Genomic DNA, 26,975 nt, shown 5'->3' on the forward strand with positions numbered 1-26,975 from the left:
CATAAGGAATGTGCAACAGGCAACAATGCGATCGTCTGCGAAGACAGCATTGATAAGAATTTTCGCATTATATTAATAATAGTTTAAAATGGGTATGTGTGTCTACGACTCTTACTCTGTAACCAAAGAAGCAAACTCAATTAAGGCTTCTACTTCTTCCCTCAGGTGGTGGTGATGATTAACACCAGGCGAGTAGTCAGTGGAATGGGACTATGTCAGAGAACTTCAACATAGAAGTAGATATCCTTAATGAAAGTAGTTCCACTCACCACAGAAGGAAAACTAACAAGATTCGATGTCAAATATTTAGACTTCAGTGGAAGATGACAGACACGAGAAACGAACTGGAAACTTTGCACGAGAGACTAGATAAAATTCCTGAATTTGACAAAATAACTTCTATTAAAAAGCCGCTGATGAAATAAATCAAAAGCCGCTTATTTGATTGATGAGATAAATAACTTTTGGAGAGTAAACTAAAATGGTCAGAACTGAGTATTTGGTATTGCGTGGCGTAGAGATCAGTGTCTCCTAAAGGATACGAGCCCCTTCACCCAGGTAAATGTGGAATATTACATCAGCATGCTCCGTTTAATAAATACTAGGCTTAAAACCGAAGCTGAAAACATATAACCAATGAAGAAGCTTGTCTCTGTTGTGGCTTATGAAATGGCTCTTACAGAAAGACTAAAATATGACAGAACGATAAATCTTCCGAAGTGGTCAATGCAGGGGTTGGGGTGGGGTAAATGCCCCACATTAACCAATAAGTTAGGTACTCTCTTTTGTCGGAAACGGTCTGTCAGAAAAGTTCACTATTGCTGCTGCCCCTTTTCTAGCAAAGGATTTACAAGGGTCCGAGTTTTACACCTTATTTAAGAAGGTGATTAAAGCTGTGGAGGAAAGTGGATTCCTTGTGATAAGAATTGTGACGCGCAGTCACAAAACAAACGTTTTGATTAAACATTAGACATTAAGGACAATCACAAATATCAAATGATTATGTCCCAAACAATCGGGAAACAGAATCTCAAGTGCTAGTTAGCAGGTACTTAGTTCATATTGTTCAATGGAGGATGGAGTGTGGCTTATGAAATGGCTCTTAGAGAAAAAATAAAACATTACAGAACGATAAATCTTACGGAATTCACATTTGCTTCAGCAACATCTCACTGCTTAGAGCTTCGACGCCACTTATTGAACGAATTATACATAGAGAAAGAGGGCGACTTCGATACCCAAAATCTTGTTTTGCTGTTCTGATTAAGCATATGCAGGAGTTTGTTGAAGCTGCTCTGCACTACCACGGGCACTACTGTCTGAAGTCCTCCAAACTTGCGAGCATAATACGAGGTCTGACTGCTTCTTCCTTTTCAGAGGGTGTTCTGTTACAGTGTGACGTCAAAGAACATCAGCAAACTGTTAGTGATATTCTAACTGATATTGCATTGAGCAGAATACAGAAACTTATCCATCCGGTGTATCACTCCAAGTCTTCTTTCAGGAAAATCTTTAAACTGTGAGATGAAGGGGCCAACTACGGCTTCGTACAGGTAATAATTACGGACATTTAATATTACTGATGTAATTTGCGAGCTTCAGTGAACATATGACTATACTGCATAGTGTTTTGTAGGCTGTCGTCATTATGATACGTTTAGAACATTGTGCGTCTGTATCTGCCATCTAGCAGAGCATTTATAACTTGGCCTATTCGCAAAAAGCCTCGCATAGAGCAGCTAGTATAGGAGGATCGAGACAGCGGTGGCTTATGCAGACAAGGTTCACATACTGTTCGCTAGAAGCACTGAATCACTGCCGTTGTCTCAGGGGCAAGCAGGCGTGACCTACAATTGTTTGAAAATTATATCAATCTGGAAATAATTCCACACGTGTGAAGGACCAGGCTTTAGGACCAAACTTGGAGATTCAGTAGTAGATGTTTTCTATTTTTCACCTGCTGAAAATCAGTCAGCACAGAAGAGTTTTAAACTGAAAATTAAGTATATATTTAAACGTTAATACTCAATTTTTGTAAGTAATCATTTATAAGTGCAGTTCATTTAAGGCTTTTCCTTCAGTTAATGTATTATTGATTTTAGCCCGCCTGGTTGCCATGATCGTTAAGGCGTCTAACATCGAGGTTAGCTGGTTCGAGTCCCATTGATCGAAAACATTGTCACCATCAGAATATTGGCCGGCAGGCTAAGAGAGGTGGTGGCACACAATCTCTAATCACTACATTGCATGCCAAAAGCCTGAATTCAATTTGAAACTTCACCACAAGGTTCATATAAAGTGAGGGCATATGACGCTGTTGACGGCCATTCCGGCACTTCAGCGTTTACAGGGTCGCTGAGGTGCCGGAATTTTGTCCCGCAGGAGTTCTTTAACGTGGCAGTAAAAATCAACCATCACTAGTATGACGTATTTGAGCACCTTCAAATACCACCTGAGTGAATCGGGATTGAACAGGCGAACTTGAGGTCGGAAGCTCAGTGCTCTACCGCCTGAGCTAGTCAGCTCGGGATTGCGACTATCACGTCTTTTGTCCGTTGAAGAAGACCCTGAAGAGTGATCGTTTCACCACTGATCAAACGGCTCCTGATGCTGTAGAATAGTGTTTAAACCAGCAACCTGCGTCCTTTTTGGTGGAAGAGTTTAAAGAAAACGGTTCAACGGTGGGACAGGGGCTTCAACGGTGGAGGTGATTATCTTCAACTGCCATCCGTATGTTGTCGTCCTGATACAGTTTATGCTGACCAATACATGCCGTGTAAGTTTGTAGATACCGGTCTTTAAAAACCCCTGTATGTATGTATGTATGTATGTATGTATGTATGTATGTATGTATGTATGTACGTAATTTGAGTTTTCAGCCTGAAGGCTGATTGGATCCCCTAACACCTCCACCATCAGCTGTCACATATAAGCTATTAGTCACCGAAGAGGCGTGCTAGAGAACAAGATATGAGATCGTTTCTCGTTGGATTCCTTAATAAGCCGGAATGTCCTATTATATATCAGTCTTCCAAGTCCACTGGCCGGCCCCGTGGTGTAGGGGTAGCGTGCCTGCCTCTTACCCGGAGGCCCCGGGTTCGATTCCGGGCCAGGCCAGGGAGTTTTACCTGGACCTGAAGGCTGGTTCGAGGTCCACTCAGCCTACGTGATTAGAATTCAGGAGCTATCTGACGGTGAGATAGCGACCCCGGTCTCGAAAGCCGAGAATAACGGCCGAGAGGATTCGTCGTGTTGACCACAAAACACCTCGCAATCTGCAGGCCTTCCGGCTGAGCAGCGGTCGCTTGGTAGGCCAAGGCCCTTCAAGGGCTGTAGTGCCATGGGGTTTGGGGGGTTCTTCCAAGTCCACTGAAACGTGCACACCATCACAGAGGCTGGCTGAATAAGGAAGCTTATTACTACTAACCTTCATAGCTCAGTCACTTTCATACTGTCAAATCCCTGAAACAAGTTTACTCTCGCCCACACTACAAGACTTAACTCACTGCACTTTAAACAAGCCAGGAATGTAAGTAAGTGGTTTATAATCCTGTTGGTCTATCATCTACATCTATAAAATAAAAAGTGAATTTGTTTGTTCGTTATACAAGTCTTCCACAGATCAGTGCCAAAATTTACTCCAAGGCGTGTGAGGCACTCGGACGGGTCGTAGAGGTAGATATATATTAAAATTCAAACTTAATCTCCATATTGTAAGGGGACACAAAACAACAATCCATAAAATAGACGAAATATCGAAGTTGTCGTAGAAGGACCGGGCACAGCTCATTTTAGGACCTTCCTGCGAGAAACAATACTCGGAGATCCCCAAAACAGAAACATTTTAAGTCTCTGAAATCAACAGTTTCCGATATATTTCCAAAAACTCCCTCATCTTGGGAGCTGATCAAATAATGGCCATCCGTAACCTCAGTAAAGCTAGTTCAGGACGTCCCATTCAGCTTTCCCTTTGGCTCTCTCAGAGGGAGTATATATATTATATTTTCTACACGCGCACAAATTCTCGCTTACTGTTCGCGGATATGTGCTTCTTTCATGCAATGACAAAACGTTTACAAATGCCGATATGCCGACTGCATTATGTCCGAGTTATATGAAGTTAATAACTTCATTAATTGACTAGCAAATGTACCCGTACTTTACAACGGTATTCTACCTTGTATACGGATTTCTACGCAAATAAATGTACACGCAGTGAGTAAGATTATATGAAATTGCATGTCTCTTAGCGCTAACCGAAAAACACCACGGGGAGGACCCCAGACGTTGTTTACGACGTGAAGTCACGTTAGGGACTTTGCTGATAGTAGCAGGCCACGTTTCCTACTGCCATTCACAATCGAGTTCGGGAGTTTCTACTGGAATGGCAGGCACACTTACCTACTGCCATTCACAATGGAGATTGTTAGTTTTCATTATAAAGACAGGCTCCTATTCCTAGTGTCATGCACAGTTGATTTGGAGAGATTTGATTATAATACAGAAATACGGTACAGATCTATCTAACGTATATGGGATCGAGATACGACAAGTCATAGGACCAAAATTGCAGATCTCTCCAAATTAAACAACGATTGTGCTATCTGTTTTGTGATACGAATTACCGTTCAGCCACCAATTCTCAGAAACGAAGAACTGCACCGTCATTAAAATTGTCTCCATATTTCGATATTTTTCGGGGCCAAAAGTTACACATTTAAAGAGTTTGGAGTATTTCCTCAAAGGAAAGAAAGGATTAGCACTCGTATACATATGGAGATATTAAGGAAGACAATAGGATAATTGAAATTAGGATAATAACAGAGGAGAGTCTAATAGGACAAATAAATACCAAGTAGATGTATTGAAAGAATGAAACGTCCTTCTCTAAATTGTGGCGATATGAGTTACGGAGTTAAGAAAGCGGTAAAAGAGGAGAAATTTATGCGCAGGCATTCTTAGGTAAACAGATAAGAAGATGACTTATGGTGTTATTACCTAAGCCTAAAGAGGCAAGGCGGAGGCAAGAAATTAAAGCATAAAACAGAAGTAAAGGAGAAAAAGAGTAAAAATTATAGCACTTATGTCAGAATAGCCTACACCTTACGGTGTGAAATAATGGGCTCCACTCCGCGGTACTGTTGAAATATTAACAGCAACTCTTAGTGCTATTCTAAGACGATTGTAACCTCCAACGGTATTCCGAAAATATCCCGCAGAATGGCAGATTGACGTCTCTCTCACCTTGTACCCAAGGCACAATCACGGGTTTACACAACGATGACGAAAATGGCATTACGTTATTTCCCTGCTGGCTAGAGACGTTGCCATGGTAACCGGTAGGTACGTTGTCGGTCTCCGTCATCCAAGGCAGAAAATAGTAGTATTCTCCGTCATTAGAATAGTAAGCGAAATTATGTACATACCAAAAGGTTTTTAAAATGAAGTGATGTGTTTCACAAATATTCTACGAATTTTACGGAAAATCAGTAGTGTAAGAGGAAATTGATAAGAACCTGTTCTGGGTTTCCTATAAACTCCAACTTTATTCAATGATTTTTTACGAAAAATAAAAACCGCTGACACGATCTTCAGATGACCGAAAACGGATAAATATCTGAAAATTTGATAAAACAAAGGAAATTACAGACAGCGGATCCCCTACAACTTTATTTATAAAGATTGATATATCGGAATCATTACAGTTATTATGCACAAAGTTTGTCTATAAACATACATTCTTTCACTTTTTCTTTGTAAAATGCCACCTATGATACCTTTACATGAATTTACGAAGGGGGATGTTTAAGTAAGGTATAACCATATTTCACGCGATGTTGTTATGGGGGAGACATTCCAAATATGCGACAGAAGCTTGAACTACTTAGCAAAGATAGCGTGCATGTTATGATCGTCAACTTGTGAAGAGCCAAGAGTATAGTTCGTTTTTTTCTTGTGAGCGAAAGAACTAAAACCTAGTCAATTATACATGGAAATGTTGGGCCATTGTGGGGAAGATTGTACGGAACATAGCATCATCTTCAAGTCGCTGTGTGAATCGTTCAGTTTCGCCACGTTACGGGTGACTAGTAACAGCTGCAACGCCACGGAATGTCACAGCCATTAACAGCCAATTGGTAACGAACGGCGGATCACCAGCGAACATTCTAAGAGTGGTTCAACATTTCTTACGGTACCGTGAACAATATCCTGCATGACAAACTGAATCGTCGTAAGGATGTAAAGGGGAGGGCATATAAGTCTCAGATAAGACCCCAACTAGAGTATGGTTCAAGTGCATGGGACCCTCACCAGGATCACTTGATTCGAGAACTGGAAAAAAATCCAAAGGAAATCAGCTCGATTTGTTCTGGGTGATTTCCGACAAAAGACTAGCGTTTCAAAAATGTTGCAAGGTTTGGGCTAGGGGGACATGGGAGAAGGAGACAAGCTGCTCGACTAAGGTGTATGTTCCGAGCTGTCAGTGGAGAAATGGCGTGGAGTGACATTAGAAGACGAATAAGTTTGAGTGTTGCCTTTAAAAGTAGGAAAGATCACAATATGAAGAGAAAGTTGGAATTCAAGAGGACAAATTGGGGCAAATATTCGTTTATTGGAAGAGGAGTTAGGGATTGGAATAACATACCAAGAGAAATGTTCAATACATTTCCAATTTTTTTACAATAATTTAAGGAACGGCTATGAAAACAGCAGATAGGGAATTTGCCACCTGGGCGACTGCCTTAAATGTAGATCAGTAGTGATTGATTGATTGATTAATTAATTAATTAATTAATTGATTGATTGATTGATTGATTGATTGATTGATTGATTGATTGATTGATTGATTGATTGATTGATTGATTGATTGATTGATTGATTGATTGATTGATTGATTGATTGATTGATTGAGAGAAGAACAGCTATGGCTAAAAGAATAATGACGAATTGATTCAATTTATGAAACGATCGCTCTATCGAGTTACCACTGAAAATGAGAGTAGTATCCAGTCTGGTATTTTCAGTTTTCCTCTGTAGAGCTGATACGTGGATTCTTCGTGCTACAGACCTAAAGAAAATCGATTCTTTTGAAATGTAGTGCCGGCGGAGAATGTTACGCATAACTTGGACAGCATCTTGCACCAATGATTTCATTATAAACCAGCTCAGTCTCAGAATAATGTTATCAGAAATTGCAAACGAGTTTTACAATTCTTTGGACACACTCTGTGACGTGGGAATGGCAGTATAGAAAAACTGATCATTCTTGGAAATGTTTACGGCAAGAGAGATCGTCGACGAGTCCCCACTCGATGGTCGAACTTTTATCAGGATTCTAACTGGGTTGAACATCGTTAGCATAGCATGTCTGGCTGAGGACCGCAAGAGATGGAGGCAACTGACCAATAGCCTCTTTGGAGATCACGGTCATCAGAATTGAGTGAATGATAAGAGAGAGACAGAGAGTGCCCGCTGGATGCCGAAGTACCAGACAGATTCAGAAAGGCGAGCGAATGATGACATGCTTGGACCATTTAGTGCGTTACGCTGGAGAAGGGCGGGACCTTTCTAGAATAAATCGTAATTCGTGTTGAGTCCTGGGCTCACAACTACACGCCCTGAAAATAGCAGGCCTCTAAGGAGTGAAAACAGCCGAATTACCCATCACAGATAAATTGAAAGTGGCGCAATCTGCGAAAAACTTTCTAGTCATGGTGTTGTGGGATATGCATGGTGTTCTGCTGGTTGGATTTCTTACACAACGGACCACTGTGAAAGCCGTAAGCTATGAAAGAAAATTGGGAAAGTTGCGTCGTGGCCTTCGTGACAAGCGCAATGCTGCAATTGTCAGACTCTTCCATGACAATGCTCGTCTCAATTTTGCACTTCTGTTCGTGACAAAATAGGAAAATTTGGTTGGGATTAGCTCCAGTACCCACCGTGCAGTCTAGACCTTGCACCGTCCGACGTTCATCGGTTCGGCCCAATGAAGAATTCCTGGGCAGCCAACGCTTCAATGACGATGAAGTAGTGCAATCGGTTGTGCACAGATGGTTATACTCCAAAACGACGAAGTTCTGTGAACGGGGTGTATTGATATTGATGCTACTATAGGATATATGTGCTAAGAGACTTGGCCGCTATGTTTTGATCATGATAATAATAATAATAATAATAATAATAATAATAATAATAATAATAATAATAATAATAATAATAATAATAATAATAATAATAATAATAATATTTATGCACCGAGCTCGATACCTGCAGTCGTTTAATTGCGGCCAGTATGCAGTATTCGGGAGATAGTGGGTTCGAACCCCACTGTCGGCAGCCCTGAAGATGGTTTTCCGTGGTTTCTCATTTTCACACCAGGCAAATGCTGGGGCTGTACCTTAATTAAGGCCGCTTCCTTCCCACTTCTAGCCCGTCCCTGTCCCATTGTCGCCGTAAGACCTATCTGCGTTGGTGCGACGTAAAGGAAATTGTAAAAAATTATTATTATTATTATTATTATTATTATTATTATTATTATTATTATTATTATTATTATTATTATTATTATTCCCATTCAACTTGGTATAGGGGTGACTATGATTTTTCAAAACTCAAAATATTTCTAAACTATTTTGGTACTTAATATGTAGCCATCTAGTCACCCCTCTGTAGTATAGGCTTAGCCCATTTAGGATTTTAAGTGTATTGCAAATGGAATGCAAGTGTTTCGACTCCTAGCATTTTCTTTATGGCCGATCGTCTTAAACCTTTTCTTTTGTACTTCTAGGCCATTTAGAATGGGCACTCACTGTCCCTGTTAAATTCTCATTATTTATAGACGGATGTGTAATAGACTGAAATGAGAGTAACCACAGTTTTTGAAGTTTACCTAGTGCAAATTTGTGTAAGAAACTGGTGCCTCGAAGAGGCTGAATTGCATTAACGTTAATACGATGTAAGTGGAGCAAATATGCCCTTTGAAATAATGTACCTTTAGAGCCACCATTCTCATTCATTTGGAAACTATGGTATCGAACATCTCCATTGTACCTGATTTTTGACTTTGAGTCATTGTTGTTATCAGAGCCGACGATCTCATCGTTATTCCATTTAACTGTTATTTATTGTCGTGCATTCAGATTATCTATCAAATTTTAAAATTAAAATGAAGGGAAGAAATAACATTTCAAAATTGAGTGCTTTAACTTATACTGTACTTTGATCTTGTCTCTGTCCATCCATTCACCCCAGCACCTTCTTACACCTCAGTAAACCACGGAAATCCCGTAATAATAATAATAATAATAATAATAATAATAATAATAATAATAATAATTTCATGTGGCTATTGCTTTCCTGGTGCAGCCCTTGTAAGGCAGACCCTCCGACGAGCCTGGGCGGTGTCTGCTGTATATGGGAAACTGCTTGTTATTGTGGTGGAGGGTAGTGCTGTGTGTGAGTTGAAGGGATGTTGAGGAGAACACAAACAACCAGTCCCCAAGCCAGAGGAATCATTTAAGGTTAAAATCTCCGATCCGGTCGGGAATCGAACCCAGGGTTCTTTGAACTGAAGGCGAATACGCTGGCCATTCAGCCAAGGATCTGGACGGTCCCTATGTTGAACAATAGCCAGAGGATGTGGCTTCATTGTGTATAATTTAATTAGTTTGGCCTATTAATCTAAAAAAAAACTGTTTTGCATTAATTAACGAACCGTCTAAGTATTATTGGTAGGAAGTGTTTATTTAATTTTGTACAATATCACTGTCTTAAGGAGCCTCCGTGGCTCAGACGGCAGCGCGTCGGCCCCTCACCGCTGGATACCGTGGTTCAAATCCCGGTCACTCCATGTGAGATTTGTGCTGGACAAAGCGGAGGCGGGACAGGTTTTTCTCCGGGTACTCCGGTTTTCCCTGTCACCTTTCATTCCAGCAACACTCTCCATTATCATTTCATAGCATCTAATCACTCATTAATAAAGTCGCTTTGGGAGTGGCGACACCATCGTACTAATAGCCTATATATGATTCATTCATTTCATTCCTGACCCGGTCTATGACTGGAGAACAGGTTTTAGGTTTTCATTTTCATCACTGTCTTACCGAGGCTTGAACGATGTGGCTGTAGTAGTCCTCATAGCCATTCCAGAATCCAAAGAATGAGTCAAATCCACGATACGTTGGTGTATACTCTTTGTGGAAGAAGCCGAGGTGCCATTTGCCGACTGCGTGCGTTGTGTAGCCGAGTTCTTGCAGGTACTGAGGCAAAAGTTTCTCCGTCAGAGGGAGACCCCACGGTTCTGCCTCTAGGATCACGTTGTGTTGCATCCCTGAAAATATACAGGAAAACTTCTCTACTACAATATTCATCATAGGCAAAGAAGATATAACTGAAGTCTTTCTTGATAAGTGATAAGGTACAGACAGAGTAGAAGCACGGACAGAAATTCATTTACGCTATTTTATTCTTACTTCTTTGTACTGTACAAAGATATAACATTTAATGTGGGAGTAATTTCAAGGAGCTTGGACCAGAGGTGTAGCCAGTGAGGGGTTATTGGGGGTTAGAGCTCCAACCCATAGAATTTGTTCAAACATAATATAAAAATGAAACTGGCAAAAAAACTAAAAAACATTCAGTGATATAATTGTAAATCCAACAGATCTGTTGAATCTATTTTCTAATGAAACCGTACAGTATCCTGTACAGCTCAATGAAATCATAGGTGCCTTTCTACCTTATTAAAATCACTTTAAAAGTCGCGCCATTGGTAGTAGTATGGGCGATGGGGATCGAGCAGCGTCCGGCCGGAACGAAACCCGCGAGAGATCGCCTGGAAAACAAAGGGAAGGCTGAACAGGAGCCAAGCCCCCGCGAAAAGGCCCTCTCAACTTGCAGAGAGAGTTGGAGATATGACGCTACGCTGGAGTAGTCAAACACGCCCAGAGGTGTGGCTTATTTTGCCAGGGATCCAAACTAACAGAAGGAACTTCCGGGTTTTTATGCACGTTTCACGGGTGCCAACGTCGAATTTTGGCGGGTAAAAATTATATTTTGATCCAGACATGGGAAAATTATGAGAGGCACACTAATGAATAGAGCTGAATTTTCTGTGTATCCCAGACTAAAATATGTAATACCTTATTCAGGAGAAGAAAGGAGGTCACCAGATGTCCAGATTTAACAGATTGTAAACACATGTGAACGAGAAAGCGTCCCCCAAGCCAAGAGTCGCGCTCAAAGATCGCTCTATCTCCCAGATGACGCTAATGATATAATTAAAAGCGGGAAGCGAATTACGTGGAAACTGCCGATCGTCGTTGTAGGGCACGCCTGGTTCAAATAAGAGAGGAAAGAGAGGGTTACAATATGCACCATTTTAATGTTCTGAATTCCTGGGATGAAAGGAGCTGCTGTCCTTAATGAACCGTGAATCGTTTACGCCCATTGTCTTCCGGTGCGTATACCATAAAAGCTGAGCTGACCCTCGCTGGAGACAGTTCTTAGCGGGTCGTTGAGAGGGGATAGGGTGTCCCGTTGTGCTCTAGTTTTATAGTCCGAAACCTAGTGACCGCAAACTAAGACAGTGTTATGGTGTCCGTCGCGGCCGTGAAGTAGAAGGCCTTTGTGAAATGTAGACGGGAAGCCAAGCGAGCCTAGGCGAATGTCTCTGTGCCGCATGTCAAATTAATTAAGCTGCGAGCATAATTGATTAACGAGTAGCGGGTTTCGGCTATATACAATGCCGGCCTAAATGAGTCCGTGATATTAGCAAATTGGTATCACCCAAATTGCTACTCTAATTCAGGGCGCTCAAGTGTCGTGAGCCACCCGATTCCTGCTGTGAACGCGCCCGCTGTGATTAGAATGACCTGCTTGTTCGTGGTGTAAACTCTATGTGCGGGTCGCGGTAAACAAAGGGCCGTGTGAAGAGTGGTGAAGTGTTACATATTTGGATTACTCTGAGATTTCAGCTGTGAAATGGATATCCAGGATGTCAGACTTGTATGGACCAGGGCTGAAGGACAGCACGCCCGTTTCCAGTGCCGAGGTCATGCAGCAGTAAGCACCGACGTGGGTCTCCCGTGGAAGGAAAAACCACGGCCACCAAACAGATAAGTGATGTCAAATAATCTCTTAGCACGTTAATGTAAAACCGGTAGTAGGATGAGCTTTCCTTTGTAATACCTAAAATGTTGTAAACTAATGCATGTCCTAATATGGAAATTTTATTGTTCTTGATCATGTTAACGTAAAATTCAACCGGACAACCCATTTGTTTTCTTCTTAATGATTAGTTTATCGTGAGGGGTTATTCTTAGTAATATGTAGAATATCCTAGCAAGTAAGGGAGACAAGGATAGGGGAATATTTGAGTTCTCCTAGGGGTGGCTGGAACAACAATAAATGAGCAGGGAAAACCATGTCCAAAGGTTGCTAGTTAATGTCCAAGGTGGCTAGCGCATATGCTGGGGAAACTCATGGGTCAATCAGACGATGCATGCGTAACTTGCCCATATAATAATTGCATGCAGCAAGAGAGAAGAAATCCTGTTCGAGAGAGGTACATAAACATGTTATTTAGGTATAATAGTGAGGGACAGTTCGCGAGTTCCCCGTGATTCTTGATTATTTAGCCAGAAAATGTATGGAGTTTTTTGTCTGCAACCGGTTGAGATCCAGGGAAGCCAGAGTCGTATGTATGGAAGAAATATAAATATATGCATAACTTTGGGGGTGAGCAAAGATGATGAGGAGCGTGGAATTAAGGAATCATGAGAGTCCTATGCCCAAGGAAAGAAGATACGCGATATGAGACGTAATGAGAGGGCCGAATGCCCAGATAGTTTTATGATGAGATGATTCGGAAGTGATGGTGCCCATAGTCATCGCTCCACGAGAATGAGAATGTATAGAATAAATGAGTATTTTTTTGGAATTCTGCAATAAGATGAATAAACAAATGAAGTAGGCCAGAGATATGTGTCTCCGAAAAGGAGGGCTGGCCATTGTAATTGAGAGGAGTCAAGAATCCGCCGTAGCTAATGAATGAGTGATGGTTGCAGGACAGCGAATGACATTCCCTTTTTTCGTTCTCCTTTTTTGTGTGAGTGTTTGCTCCTCGCAACAGAGCGGTCCCGCTGGGCTATTATAGTTAAGGCTTGAGGCTGTGGATCTCCCCCGTCATTGCTTGTTTTTTAACTAGTTCAGCTAAGACACTTCTGTCGACGATAATATCACGGTGATATAGAAGGTAATTAATAAATGAGTAGGGATCTCCCCCAATATCAGGTAATATGAGACCGTAGCTAGCGTAGGGATTTTTCAGGAATGTACCTCTCAGTCGGAGTCATATGTTCGAGCCCAGGTCAGATGGGGTGAGGCAGAAGATACTGATGACCATGTTTTTCTTACAGGAATAGCCTCCTTTATGCATGAGGTGTATATATCTGTGTGTGTTTATTATTTAATGTGCATTTATTTTGAGTTCAAACAGAACCGATGTTCAACGTTGTATTGTCTTGGTGACAGATCAGGGAAGTCCGGAGATTTTAGCTAATTGTGTGTGTGTTTTGTCTATGGATTATGTAAATATATCTTTTAATATGGTAATAATGTAGTGCAGGAACCGGTTAGTTACGTGCTAAGAACAGGAAATACTATGTGTAGGGACATCAGCTCATCTCACGGTGTGATCGACAGAATATAAATAAAAAATGTCATGAACGGTTTGAACTAATGGGGGAAAGATGAACGACCGCAATCGCAAAACCTCAATTATACCGTTGTGCAGACGACGCCCATAGGCGAGTCGAATTTTAAAGTGTTAATTATTTTCTTTTCCTCCCGTATGCGGAGAATTCATTGTATAGGGTTGTATCTATTTTTTATGTCATATTTTGAATAAATTAGTCTTTGTAACTTCCCTTATATGATTCTCGTCATTTGTAGCAGTGCTAAGCAGTATCCACTAGACAGTTGAACCCAGAGAATCCTACTTTCAGATTACATAAGCCTCCATCTTAAGTATTAGTGGGTTTTTTCTTCGAACATACCAACCCCCAAGTGCTCGAGCTGCCGAGGCCAGCACAGAAAGTAGGAAGGGAAGCGGTTCGAAGCTCGTTAGGCAATTCGAGCCGCTCTTCACTCTAGTCTCATCCGTGGGCGTTTGCCCTGTTATGTGGAGGCATTCTTATGCGCGGGTCATCCATTCGAGGCCGGAAGGGTGTACTAAGAAGCCTCGAAAATTGAATTAGATTCTAAAGTGAACATACAATTCGTTATAAAACTGTTGACCTTGATCGTATTGTTCTTGTTCCGTACTTTAATGTACGGTTTGTGGTGTACTGCATTCTGAATACCAACATCATTCACTTGTGTCAGTGTCATAATGACAAGTCATTCATGCGCGCACCACACTCGCACCTTAATTATGTTATATCAGCATTTCAAACCCCATGGAACTACAGCCCTTGAAGGGCCTTGGCCTACCAAGTGACCGCTACTCTTCCCGAAGGCCTGCAGATTACGAGGTGTCGTGTGGTCAGCACGACGGATCCTCTCGGCCGTTATTCTTGGCTTTCTAGACCGGGGCCGCTATCTCACCGTCAGACAGCTCTTCAATTCTAATCACATAGGCTGAGTGGACTTCGAACCAGCCGTCAGGTCCAGGTAAAAATCCCTGACCTGGCCGAGAATTGAACCCGGGGCCTCCGGGTAAGAGGCAGGCACGCTATCCCTATACCACGGGGCCGGCGTTCTATTAGCATTTAGTAACTATAAATTCCCTCCATCGGCCGATCCCGGCTACGCTACTGTCTTGGACCGATAGGTAGATGCTTCTTACTTGAGATGACAAAGACGTGCTTGATTCGACTGTGCTCGATTCCTCGTCAGCAAGTTGAAAAATTCGAAACTCGATTTCTACTTCTGGAGCGGCACACAGCGCTGAGGTATACTCACGCAACACCAAAAATGGGTACCAGTTTCATTCCAGAGAGCAGAGGCTCCGGGTGTAAAGCTAACCTCGTACTTACAACGGGACTGTTTGGGTTGGAGAAGACTGATTGCAATGGAACTTGGGTGAATGTTATAAATTTAATTGTAATAATAATTATTTATTTAGTGTATGGCTTATACAGACATTATCATTAATATATATTTACAGCTGAGAAACAAAGTAATTTGTGCTTCACAATTGAATATCAAGTTTTTTAATCCAACGTACAGCATCTGGAGATAGCAGCAGAAAGTCATCTTCATCACCGTGATAGGCTCGAATTCTACATTCCCTGACGATATGATAAATAGTCTGGTGTGGAGCTTCGCAGTCACAGTCTGGATTAGGTAGCTTTTTCCACTTATGGAGAGCGGCTCTGCACCGGCCATGTCCTGTTCTGATTCTATTCAGGGCAGTCCAGGCCTTGCGTGGTAGATGGGATCCACTTGGAAGTCTGGGACCTGAGAAGAAGGCATGAAGGCGCACATCCGTTGCTGCTTCCCATCTACTTTTCCACTCATCAATAGATTTGAAATCATTAGCATCCATGTTAGCAGCATCACGCAGAGTTGGATGGCGTGTTTTTAGTCTGTTAAGATTCAGAAGTGGCAGGTCACTATTCACGGGTAGACTAGAATTTCTCGAGATCTTGTGGAATTCCTTCATAACGGCATTAGATCGGCGTAGATCAGGTGGCATTGAGTTAATCACTTTTCTCATATTGAGTTAATGAATCCTCTGAATTGCTGGGATATCCACAAAGAAGAGCTTTGGGTCCAGCAGCCAAAGTTGTTGCTCTCTTAGCACCACCCAGGGGTCACGTGTAGGGTAATATGAGGTTAAACCTACGGACGTGTAGCAACGAAAACCCCGCTCTAAGGATGGCTGACTAAGTAAGGGCAGAAGGTGTAAATAAACAATTTAAGCTCTGTGGCCTAGGCAACGCATAAAATGTAGGGTAGAGTCCCCATCTGCATCGTGGTTTCCATGGCTGTGTAAAATGGCCGACATTTAGGGCAGTAAGAGCGATAGAAAAAAAAATAAGGAAAGAACAATAAATTGCCCCTCTGACTAGTGTTTACTATGGATGGATTGTAGGAAAACAAGATGTCTGACACTTAGGGCACATAAATATAGTAAAAATATGAACTTAATATCACTTGTAACGGAATGTATTCACAAGATAACACCACCACATGGACATCAGATATAAACACACCACGGATAGCTCTTAGCAGCAATGCAGATATTGATGAGCTAAAATGTATAAATATAGTTTGTTTATTACGTACTTGTTCTATGTGTATAGATGAAACTGTTTTTCGTGTAATTGTACATATTTGTTAATAACCAAATTGTAACAATGTATCCTCATGCCATACGAAATATATATATATATAGGTGGCATTACTATACGCGCACGTTTTCTTGAGCCCGGAGCTCCCTAGTGCTGAATCGGTAGACCTCGGTTATCTTCGACATCCATATCGGCAATCTTTGAAACAAACTATGAATCGCTCATTCATCGCTGTGCGACATCTGGCGTACACTTTGCAAACTAGTACTGTTGTTGTCTACACAGCAAAACCAAACTATATAATTCATGCTAGTAACAAGATTCGCATTGAGAAACGTTATATAATGTTAAATAATCTATGTGTGACACAATTGTTGACGTAAGAAAATAAATGTTTAGAAAATTCATATCGATCGATCATATTATCGATTCAATTCAGATTTCATTTCCATCCAGTTGGCAGTATGACCGGAACTGGCAGCACTCCCTCCTTGCTCCTTACCCCGTAAAAATCGGGCTCAAGAAAAAGTGCGCGTATAGTATACCAGTCAGCAGTGGAAGCCAATGAGCTGGAGTAGATGTGATTGCGCTAGATACGATACGCATTGTGGTATTAAGCTGGGTGTCAACAAGCCTTGTATGATGACTGTTCATCCAAACAGGTGCACAATACTCAGCATTTGAATACACCAAACCCCAGGATGTAGATCGCAAAGTGGTTGCTCCACACACTTTATGAAGGATGTTATTTCGAGACCTCAACTTTTGTGCTAAGTTCAGGAGGTGTTGTTTGAAGGATAGTGTACGGTCCAAGATGACACCAAGGTATTTTGGGTTCCAGTTATGACGAAGAATTCTCCCTCTGAAACTAACATTCAGTTACACGTTCGCCAAACGATTATTTAAATGGAAGCAAGACACTTCTGCTTTAATACTTCCATATAATCAACATCCTTACCTTTTTCATAGCGTACAACTTTTTTATCTTACCAGTATGAATTCTACCCCTCCTATAGAATCGATCTTGTCCCTACAATGAACACTCCTGTTCCCAGAGAAAATTTCCGCATCCATGATATCAACCTTGATTCAACTCCTCTTTCCATATCTGGTAAATAAATATCTATTACATTAATTCTGTTCCTTTTCGTACAATTCGTCAGATCTGAAACTATTATTTTTCAGTTTCCACTGTTATACATTTTCTTACAATACCTCTACAGTACAACGCCAGCAACTACATGTGATTAAAATGTGTTCTCAACTTAAGAGGGTGTACTGTCATACACGGAGCCCCTAGCTTCCACTTACTTGTGCAAGACTCGATAGTATGGGATTATTTTCTGTAAGTTGTTGTACGTCGCACAGACACAGATAGGTCTTATGGCGACGATCGGACAGGAAAGGGCTAGGGGTGGGAAGGAAGCGGCCGTGACCTTAATTAAGGTACAGTTCCAGCATTTGCCTGGTGTGAAAATGGGAAGCCACGGAAAAACATGTTCAGGGCTGCCGACAGGGAGGTTCAAACCCACTATCTCCGGGTGCAAGCTCACAGCTGTACGGCCAACTTGCCCGGTCGACATTGTGTTTTCTATCTGATCTTTCTTGGTCAGCTCTTGCACTTTTTCGCCCTGATGGTAAGTTATTAAGATGTGAGGCCTAGAGAGTCTTCCATTTTGCACGCCCTCCGTGATCCTTCCCTTTCTTTTTCAGATACCTTCAGTCTTCCCAAGGGCCATTCTGAGTGGCACTGACTGCAGAGTACTGGCCGCCTGCGCCCAAGTTGGAGGGTCGATCTCGGCTCAATCCAATGGTACTTGAAGATGCTCAATCACTTCAGTCTCGTGTCGGTATAATTACTGGCACGTAAAAGAATTCCGTTAGAACAACATTTTGGAACCTCAGCTTCTCCACAAACTGTAAAACTAGTAAGTGGGATTTAAAATAATTATCATTATTACCTATTATGTTTCCAAAGGACGGAACTAGTCCGTTTCCCCCTCCTCTGTTTAGAGCACGTGAGTCAAACCTAGTGCTCCTGCTAGAAATGTCTGTGCACGCGGGCGCAAGTCTCTTCCCCTCAGTCGCTTTGCACTTCCCCACGTTTCTCACTCAGGGCTGCGCACGCCTATCAGTGATCAATGACAGGTTCAAGTTACCGGTTTTGGTCTACAAGTAATGGTTGAAACATACAGCTACATGGGCTGTGGTATAAGGATTGACAGTAATTTTTTAATGTGTTTTTATTTGTGTACGGAACTTGTTATCAATAGGATGCTACTTTCATCGTAAGCCATTTTCTTTCGTTAAATCTATAACAGCATGACGTTTTGCTAAAGAAGCAATAAAGTAGCGGCATACTATTCGGCATTATTCTGCTTCAAAATTGTTCATAGGAGAGTTGAGTGTGTTAAGCCCCTAAAAATATGCCTTTAATTTTATACTTCATTGCCCATGGAAAACTTTAAAGTAATTCTTTATTTTCCTTGTACACGGTGATTACAAAGCAGTTTATGCAGACATCGTGATAAACGCATTTAATTATGGATTCCCTATATTTTGTACCGAGTACCGTATTTATGAGCATGTAATGTTCTATCCTCCAGACTTGCGGTATCTGATAGTGCTCGTAGCAGCTACCTCTTATGCACGCAGAAGTGTCAGTCAGTTTGGACCTTGACATGCCAAGTTTAGAGTAAAGGGAAGGGGGTGATTTTACATTGTTGTTGTTTCCTGGAACACCCGTTATCAGCGCCAGTCATCATTTGTCTACGGTAGTTTTTGCACTGATTAACTGGGATTTTTATGAATATTTTGCATTTGATGTTGGTATGGCATCTGTCGAATTTAAGTACCTTTGCTTATCTCACTGTAGTTGGGGATGGTAGAATACATCCGCGGTATTCGCTGCTTGTCGTATGAGATTACTGAACGGGGATTGTACGGTCTTTCAACTTTGGAGCGCGGCTCGAAAACCACGGGTCCCCTAGCTGAATCTGGCATTTTTCCCAGCCAACTCTCTTTAATCTTCCTTATCCGATCTCACTTGGTTAAATCTTGTTCTCTCCTGGTCCGACAGTACCAGGTACTCCAGGCCTAGGACATATTTCAATTGTACGCCCTTCAGGGACTTTCCGTTTCTTTTACCGAAACATTCATTCTTCGAAGAATGGGAAAACTATCTTTCATTCCCTTCTGATTACTGTTGATAGAGGAAGGATTTTTAGTTCGACTTCCTCTTATATTCTCATAACAATTATCCCCACCACTACATTTTCATCCTCAACTTGTATAAATATAGGCCTATGTACACAGTACGGGAAAGAAATCTTAGCGCTCTGTGTTAACCGATCCTAGTATGACGGTCACCACATAAGATTAGAACATCCGGCTGTTTTATACTGAATGGGAGTTTTGAAGACACAGGAATAGGTTACATAATACTGCTCAGCATTACTAGAAATCTTTTCCAGGTAGGCCATATTCTAAATCCTTCTAAATGTAGTAACAGGAACATAATTACAGTGGCGATTCGTGACATTTTACTCTGGCAGGGCTGTGCCGCCATCTCTTTCCCCTTCCCAATCGGTACATTTTTCACTGACCAGCACCACGATGCTTTTAGGTGAATAATAATAATAATAATAATAATAATAATAATAATAATAATAATAATAATAATAATAATAATAATAATAATAATCTGATGGCACTAGCTGAATAGAAATCTGCTTGCATTACATTAATTAATTAAACTACAGTGGCATTTATACACACACATTAATAGGCTAACAGCTAATGCAATCCCGACTATTATGGAACTGCACTGTTTAACTGATCACAATCACAAGTAATAATAACAACATTTATGAAAACAAATAAACAGTGCAGTCCCGAATTTCTCTCTCCTTGCTCAAATTTTAAAGCATGACATCGTATTTAACAATTTGATCACACTCCAAATAGTGCCATCCCGTTATGGTTACATTTTGAATCTTTATTTTAGCTGCTTTAAAGAACTGAACTGTTTAAATACTCGCTAGGATGGCATTCGTTGTTTTGTAAACTGTTTAGGAATTAATCTCTAACAACAATTAATATAAGACGTGGGGGTAAAAGCCTAGGTACATTGTAAAGTGGTTGGCGATGTGTTGAGGGTTCTGTCGTTCAGCACTTACACCCGCCTGCCCTCTTCCTTCCCCTGACAAGCCCACATCGTTCTTCCAGGCTCCTTCCACACCCCTCACACTTGCAAAGTGTGGGACATACTCAGGGCTCTGCTGCCACAGTCCGAACGCCTCACGACTAAAGAGAAAACACCCAGCGTGCTGGACAGCAGCCACGGTCTGAAAGCCGTTGCATTTTCTTGAAAATAGAAAAGCAAAATGTTTACAGCCGAAATAATAAAGATAACACTGTATAATTGAAGAGTACGCCACTATAAGTTCGACTTCGCTACATTTCTCCATCTCTTTATGTAATCAATTACAGAGTGAAATAACGTGAAATGTTTTTGAAAAGGCGGTGGGGCGGCGCCCAAAAGCCCTTCATGCACGAACCGCCACTGCATAATAAGGCAGTTATCTATCACACCGCCGCCACGCGGATAGCCCGAGTTTGTTTTAGATTCTTCAATTTCTGTATAAATAGCTACTTTCGAGGGATGATCGAACCAAGTGCATTGTGGTGATCAACAGTTGTTCTTAACTTTCTGGGAATTGACAGGTTTTTATTGAACAATAATAAGCCGTATGAAAGTGAAAACAAAGAGATCGCAACAGAAATTATCTGTGGAAGTGTTAGGAAGCGGATATATAAATATCATGACAATTCTTTGAATTTTGAATTTATATCGAAAGCATTTTCTCTGTATCAAAGTTTTGACACCGGAATTCATGCTTACAAGTAAACTAAAACGACATTTAGAAACCATCCAAACACGATTGATAAACCTCGTGACTGACTTATTAGAAAGTTAAAATAATTTGTTAATGATACTTTTTTCAGCAGCTGTCAATACCAAGCAGTGCTAGTTGTCGGGTTGCATGTGGAATCCTCAAGTGTAGAAGTCGTCACACCATAGCAAGACAATTAATTGAACCATATGCGTCGGATATCATAAAATTATTATTATTTGCTAATAAGATCTATCCAAGCAATACTACTATACAGTCAAATTCCATATTGAACGTTCACAAACACGCATTTACATAATTTATATGTACAATTCATAGACGGCAATAACAGTGTGGAATTAAAAAAAGGGGTATTACTGCAAGTGCTACAAAGGGTAAATACTTGTTTGAGGCCCATGACACATTATTTACGATTGAAAATAATTTGGAGTGTACGAAGTAAGTTGCTGTCCATGCTGATGGTGGACCTTCTATGCCTCTTGGAGGATTGCAGGCGCTTATTCGAAGCAAAGCTCCGGACGCACTAGGACCTTTGCGTCTGTATACTGAATCATGTATACAGTGAATATGGTAAACTTTATTAAAAAACACGGTAAGTGTAAGCAACATACGTACACACATACGGATTCCGGTAAACTAAACATACATTTTGTAAGAATTTACTAACTAGGATTGGCTCTCTTTAAAATTCACAATGCTGATCGTTGACAATGTAAATCAATGTTCATCTTTGGTTCGAATATTCGGAGACAGAAAAGTCAACAGCGGGTGTTTTGATCGGGAAACTGTACGGGCAACTGAAAAATCTAAACTTCAAACGAGTAACAGTGTGGGAGAGGTAACTGTTCGAGTAACAAATATGAATCCTTTTCTTGATCCAAGAAATGTTATGACTCCTAAAACCTACTATGGAAAATCACCTTGTACCTGCAGAAGAGGTACAAAGTCCAAAATGGACACACGTTCCCTGTTTAGAATGTCGACCAGACGGTACTAACAGAATATTACTTTCGATGAGAATAAAGTGGAGAGTTTGTGTAAGATGCTATGAATTCCGGAATGACAGGTTTTTAGAGTTCTACATGAAATACTGACAGAGAAGAAACTGTGTGCTGTACTATCGCAGTTAATAAACACTATCAACAGCATTGCCGCTTGAATGTGAGGGTGCTTCTTAGAGCTGAACCGGATTATCACACCAACAAGAGCCCCTCTACAAATGAACACAGCGAGTACACTGACGTTCATCAAGCTGGATGGGTCTTCTCTGCGCGTTTTACAACCTCATGCATGATAGGCGAATCCACTGTGAAAGTGTTGTGACTTCCCCTTTCGGAGAACGAGAAATGCAACCATGCAAGCTAAGGGCGCCAATCTTTAAGTTGATGACTTAAAGATAAAAATTTATAATCAAGCTTGGACGGACTCTTATCACAGGGGTGGGGTGATAGTGCACTAATCATTAAGCAGGAGAATTAGAAATCAAAAGGCTAATTAAGGCAGATTGATTAAAGTGAACTAGGGAAACACTATTTATTATATTGAATATAAATGACGACGGTTTAACGAGAACTGAATTTAAAATAGGAAATTAATTTAACAAAAAGTTGAATGACTCTACTTCGCGAAAACTTGCAATATTTTTAACTCGCTTGCTCACCATGTAGTCTTGTTCTGCTAGTCCTTGGAAAGCTTCCATCCTTGTAGCTGGAACATCACCGGTCGTCTTTGAGATATCATCATCTGCAGCTAAGTACCATTCCTGCCTTGCTAAGTGCACTGACCACTAATTGGAAGATGGCTTCGACACTAACACTCCCTATTATGCTCTATCCCATATATTGGAGATGAGCCCTAAGTCATAGTTAGAAAAACCTCCTTGGGTTATGTGGAGAGGATACACAATTAATAATCCTTCCAACTTTACTGAAAATGTGCCCTGAAGTTTCATTTCTATCTAGTTTAATACTACCTATTGTCTTAGACTGGTACAAACCGGTCTAGTAGCCGAGCTGTACGTACTTCCTGATGAGAGTGGCTATACACCCCTCATTCAGAAATTCCTAAGTACCACGTCGTGGTAACGAAGTAATTAATGTAGAAGTGATAAACTATCACACTAGTCCACTATGGTACAACAACCATAAGACAAGTTCACAGACCTACAGCGATATACAAGATCGAAGAATCAAGAATCCAGAAGAATAATAATAATGAATGCAGAATCAAGAAGAATGAAGCCAAGAGCTCCAACACGCCCTTTTATAACCTTCTCTGGCTCTAATTACAGGTCGCTACACGTGGTCCAATCAGTTGACACGTCTCTCCCCACTCCAGATATTAGAGTTGATGGGTCTTAACCATGATATCAACTGTTCTTCTATTAGCCCTTTCACTCAGTATCCATGGCAACATGACGCTCCTTTGAAAATATAGGCGGTGATCAGTTTGAATTATTCTGGTCGAAATACGGTAGCTGTCGTTATAACGCTTGAACACGTGCTCGCTTTTCCCAGAATTTGATGTCTAAATTTGTCCTTCCTTCTTCCTCGGTGATGTGGCAAGATAGAGGAAATCTACTGCAAGTTAAATTTAAACGAATGTCGCAAGAATCTAAGTGAATATTAGAATATTCAGCCCTCGTTTACAAGTCGTAGTTACAAAGTAATGAAATGATAGTGAGCAAATGATCAACCATGAATTATAATACAATTACATACCAAGATAAATATCATGACGTTAAATTCCTGAATTAATTACATATAATAAAATTAACATAATTACACTGTGACGTCTGGAACGTTACAGTGTGTGAACACACATTAAAGTATATCAATACCATTGAAAGTCGTATATTGTCAATAATATTCATTTTGTTATTTAACATACTTTAGATTTTTTTTAGCCCTCAACAGTCCGTCAAGTCGAGTGTACTGTACAGTTGGGGTCAGGAGAGAACAAGAGATAACTGAGGATGGTCGGATAGGAAGGATGAAAGTGAAGAGCTTGGCAGAAAAATGTTGAAACATTCACAGACTTAACCAAAGGCTCTGTTGTCGCCACTTGCCGCTCACAAGTTGAGAGCCCGTCGTGTCCTCATTTTAATCACCAATTACGACAGGCATGAGGTAGTTTTCTACCGCCCCAACTCACAGGCGCAATCTGGAGAGAAGGGGATTCGAGTTCGAGTCTTAGTTCTTCCGCCTTAGAAACAAGACTGCTTTAAGAGTAGTTGTCCTTCAAAGCATATCTAAGAACCATCTGACTAATTAGCTGCGTCCATGAATCAAAGGCAGAGAATCAATCTCATGTATACAAGATCAGAGATTCCAATCCTGACCGAGGCAATCATGTTACTGAAGGGCAAAAAGCACTGTAGCCTTCCATGTTGTATATAAATTATAATGTTTTGAAAACCTGGTGATATATCAGAGCACCATCCAAGCAAGCGGATCTCTTCAGTCTCCCCCTGTGGGTGGGGGCGGTAAAATAACACCCACGGTATCCCCTGCCTGTCGTAAGAGGCGACTAAAAGGGGCCTCAGGGGCTCTGAACTTTGGAGCGTGGGTTGGCGACCACGGGGCACTCAGCTGAGTCCTGGCATTGCTTACACTTACTTTGCCAGACTCCTCACTTTAATCTATCCTGTCCGACCTCCCTTGGTCAACTCTTGTTCTTTTCCGACCCCGACGCTATTAGGTTTGCGAGGGCTAGGGAGTCTTTCATTTTCACGCCCTTCGTGGCCCTTGTCTTCCTTTGGCCGATATCTTCATTTTTCGAAGTGTCGGATCCCTTCCATTTTTTACCTCTGATTAGTGTTATATAGAGGATGGTTGCCTAGTTGTACTTCCTTTTAAAACAATAATCACCACCACCACCACCACCTCTCTTCAGTCTGGAAGAACTCCTACGTTTGCTGCCAGCCAGTAGTCAAAATAACATATCAGCGAATAAGATAGTGTAAGTTTTAACATTGTTAGCAGGTAATAGGGAAGTCTTTTAAAACCAAAAACTCAGCGCAGCAGCTCAGTTCATCAGGGATATAGAAATGACACTACGGTAGTTGCTGTGGTCAGATACGGCGAGGATCACGCATATTATTATCATTTGAGAAAAAGCCTATTTTGGACTACACAAAGAACTGAGAGGTGTTCGTTTGCTTTTATTTCTGCTCACATCTCTTTCTTTCATTCCTTGTTGTGGTCTATTTTCCGTTCGTTAGCCCAAGTTGTTCCGGTAATTTTCTTTAGTTTGTGTCTGGCTCCATGGCTAAATGGTTGGCGTGTTGACCTTTGGTCACAAGGGTCCCATGTTCGATTCCCGGCAGCGTCGGGAATGTTAACCTTAATTGGTTAATTTCGCTGACACGGGGGCTGGGTGTAAGTGTCGTCTTCATCACCATTTCATCCTCATCACGACGCGCAGGTCGCCTACGGGAGTCAAATCAAAAGACCTGCATCTGGCGAGCCGAACTTGTCCTCAGACACTCCCGACACTAAAAGCCATATGCCATTTCACTTTCTTCGGTTTGTTTACAATTTACTTTACGTTACACCGACACAGGTAGGTCTTACGGCGACGATGGGGTAAGAAAATGCTAGGAGTGCTAAGGAAGTGGACGTGGTCTTAATTAATGTATAGCCTCAGAATTTGCATGATGTGAAAGTGGATAGCCACGGAAAACTATATTCAGGGCTGTCGACAGTGGGTTTCGAACTCACTGTCACCCGAATACAACCTGACAACTATGCGACTTAAACTGAACAGCCACTTGCTCGGTGTCTCCGTCTTGTCTTCTAGGTGAACGCGCCATTTGTGAATTTTGCATCAAATCATCTCCTAGTATGATTCCTACAAATTTAACGTCGTTTCCGATTTTTACAATCTGTTTCATAGTATCCATTTGTGCTTTAATCCTCTTTTCGTAGAATTTTACTATCCAATCTGCTAGTCTGTCAGGGTTCACTCTTTTAATGTCCATAACATTTTAATCTACGTTTTATAATGTCACCGTGAATACTTGTGTATCGTAGATTTCCTATTTATTTCTGAATCCGTATTGCTCACCTGTAATCTTTGGGCCTAGAATTCTCCGTATGATTTTGCGTCTTCTTTCGTCAGTATTTTCTATGTTTGCATTCTTGTTGAACGTTAGTGTGTCCGTCTATACATATATTCTGATTAAATGGCCATATTGTAACGTCTTAGTTTTGCACGTTTGGAAATTGTTTTTTGATATGTTGCGTTAGTCGATATGTTCTTTTCATTTTTTTGCGTGTACAGCTCCATGGCTAAACGGTTAGCATGCTGACTTTAGGTCGCAGGGGTCCCGGGTTAGATTCCCGACAGGGTCGGGAATTTTAACGATAATTGGTTAATTCCCCTGGCACGGGTACTGGGTGTATGTGTCGTCTTCATCATCATTTCATCCTCATCATGACGCGCAGGTCGCCTACAGGAGTCAAATAAAAAGATCTGCACCAGGCCTCTCCGGAGGCCACCCGGCATTAATATTTTTTGGCGTCTAATTTACTTGGCTATTATTATTATTTTTATTATTATTATTATTATTATTATTATTATTATTATTCATTCGATTAAGCGATCTTAGAGGACCATTTGAAATAGTTTTCTTCATCTTCTTGCCTTCCCAAAACTTCTTGATCCCTTCTTGATGTTGTTTTCTTTATTCCGTCCATTTACTCTCTGCATTTTTCTTGGCTTTCCCTGGAAATTTACCATCAAATATGACTTTCCTAAA

At 41.1% G+C, this 26,975-nt stretch overlaps 1 protein-coding gene across 1 annotated transcript in view; it reads right to left on the reverse strand.

Annotated features, from left to right (window-relative positions):
* LOC136877934 (arylsulfatase B) overlaps positions 1–26,975 on the reverse strand; it is a 289,271-nt gene that overhangs the window by 115,655 nt on the left and 146,641 nt on the right. Inside the window, exon 3 of the mRNA XM_068228776.1 lies at positions 10,116–10,330. Coding sequence (XP_068084877.1) covers positions 10,116–10,330 — 215 coding nt within the window. The remainder of the gene's footprint in view (positions 1–10,115; positions 10,331–26,975) is intronic.

This window comes from Anabrus simplex, chromosome 1, assembly GCF_040414725.1.
Source record: "Anabrus simplex isolate iqAnaSimp1 chromosome 1, ASM4041472v1, whole genome shotgun sequence".
NCBI classification, from domain to species: Eukaryota; Metazoa; Arthropoda; class Insecta; order Orthoptera; family Tettigoniidae; genus Anabrus; species Anabrus simplex.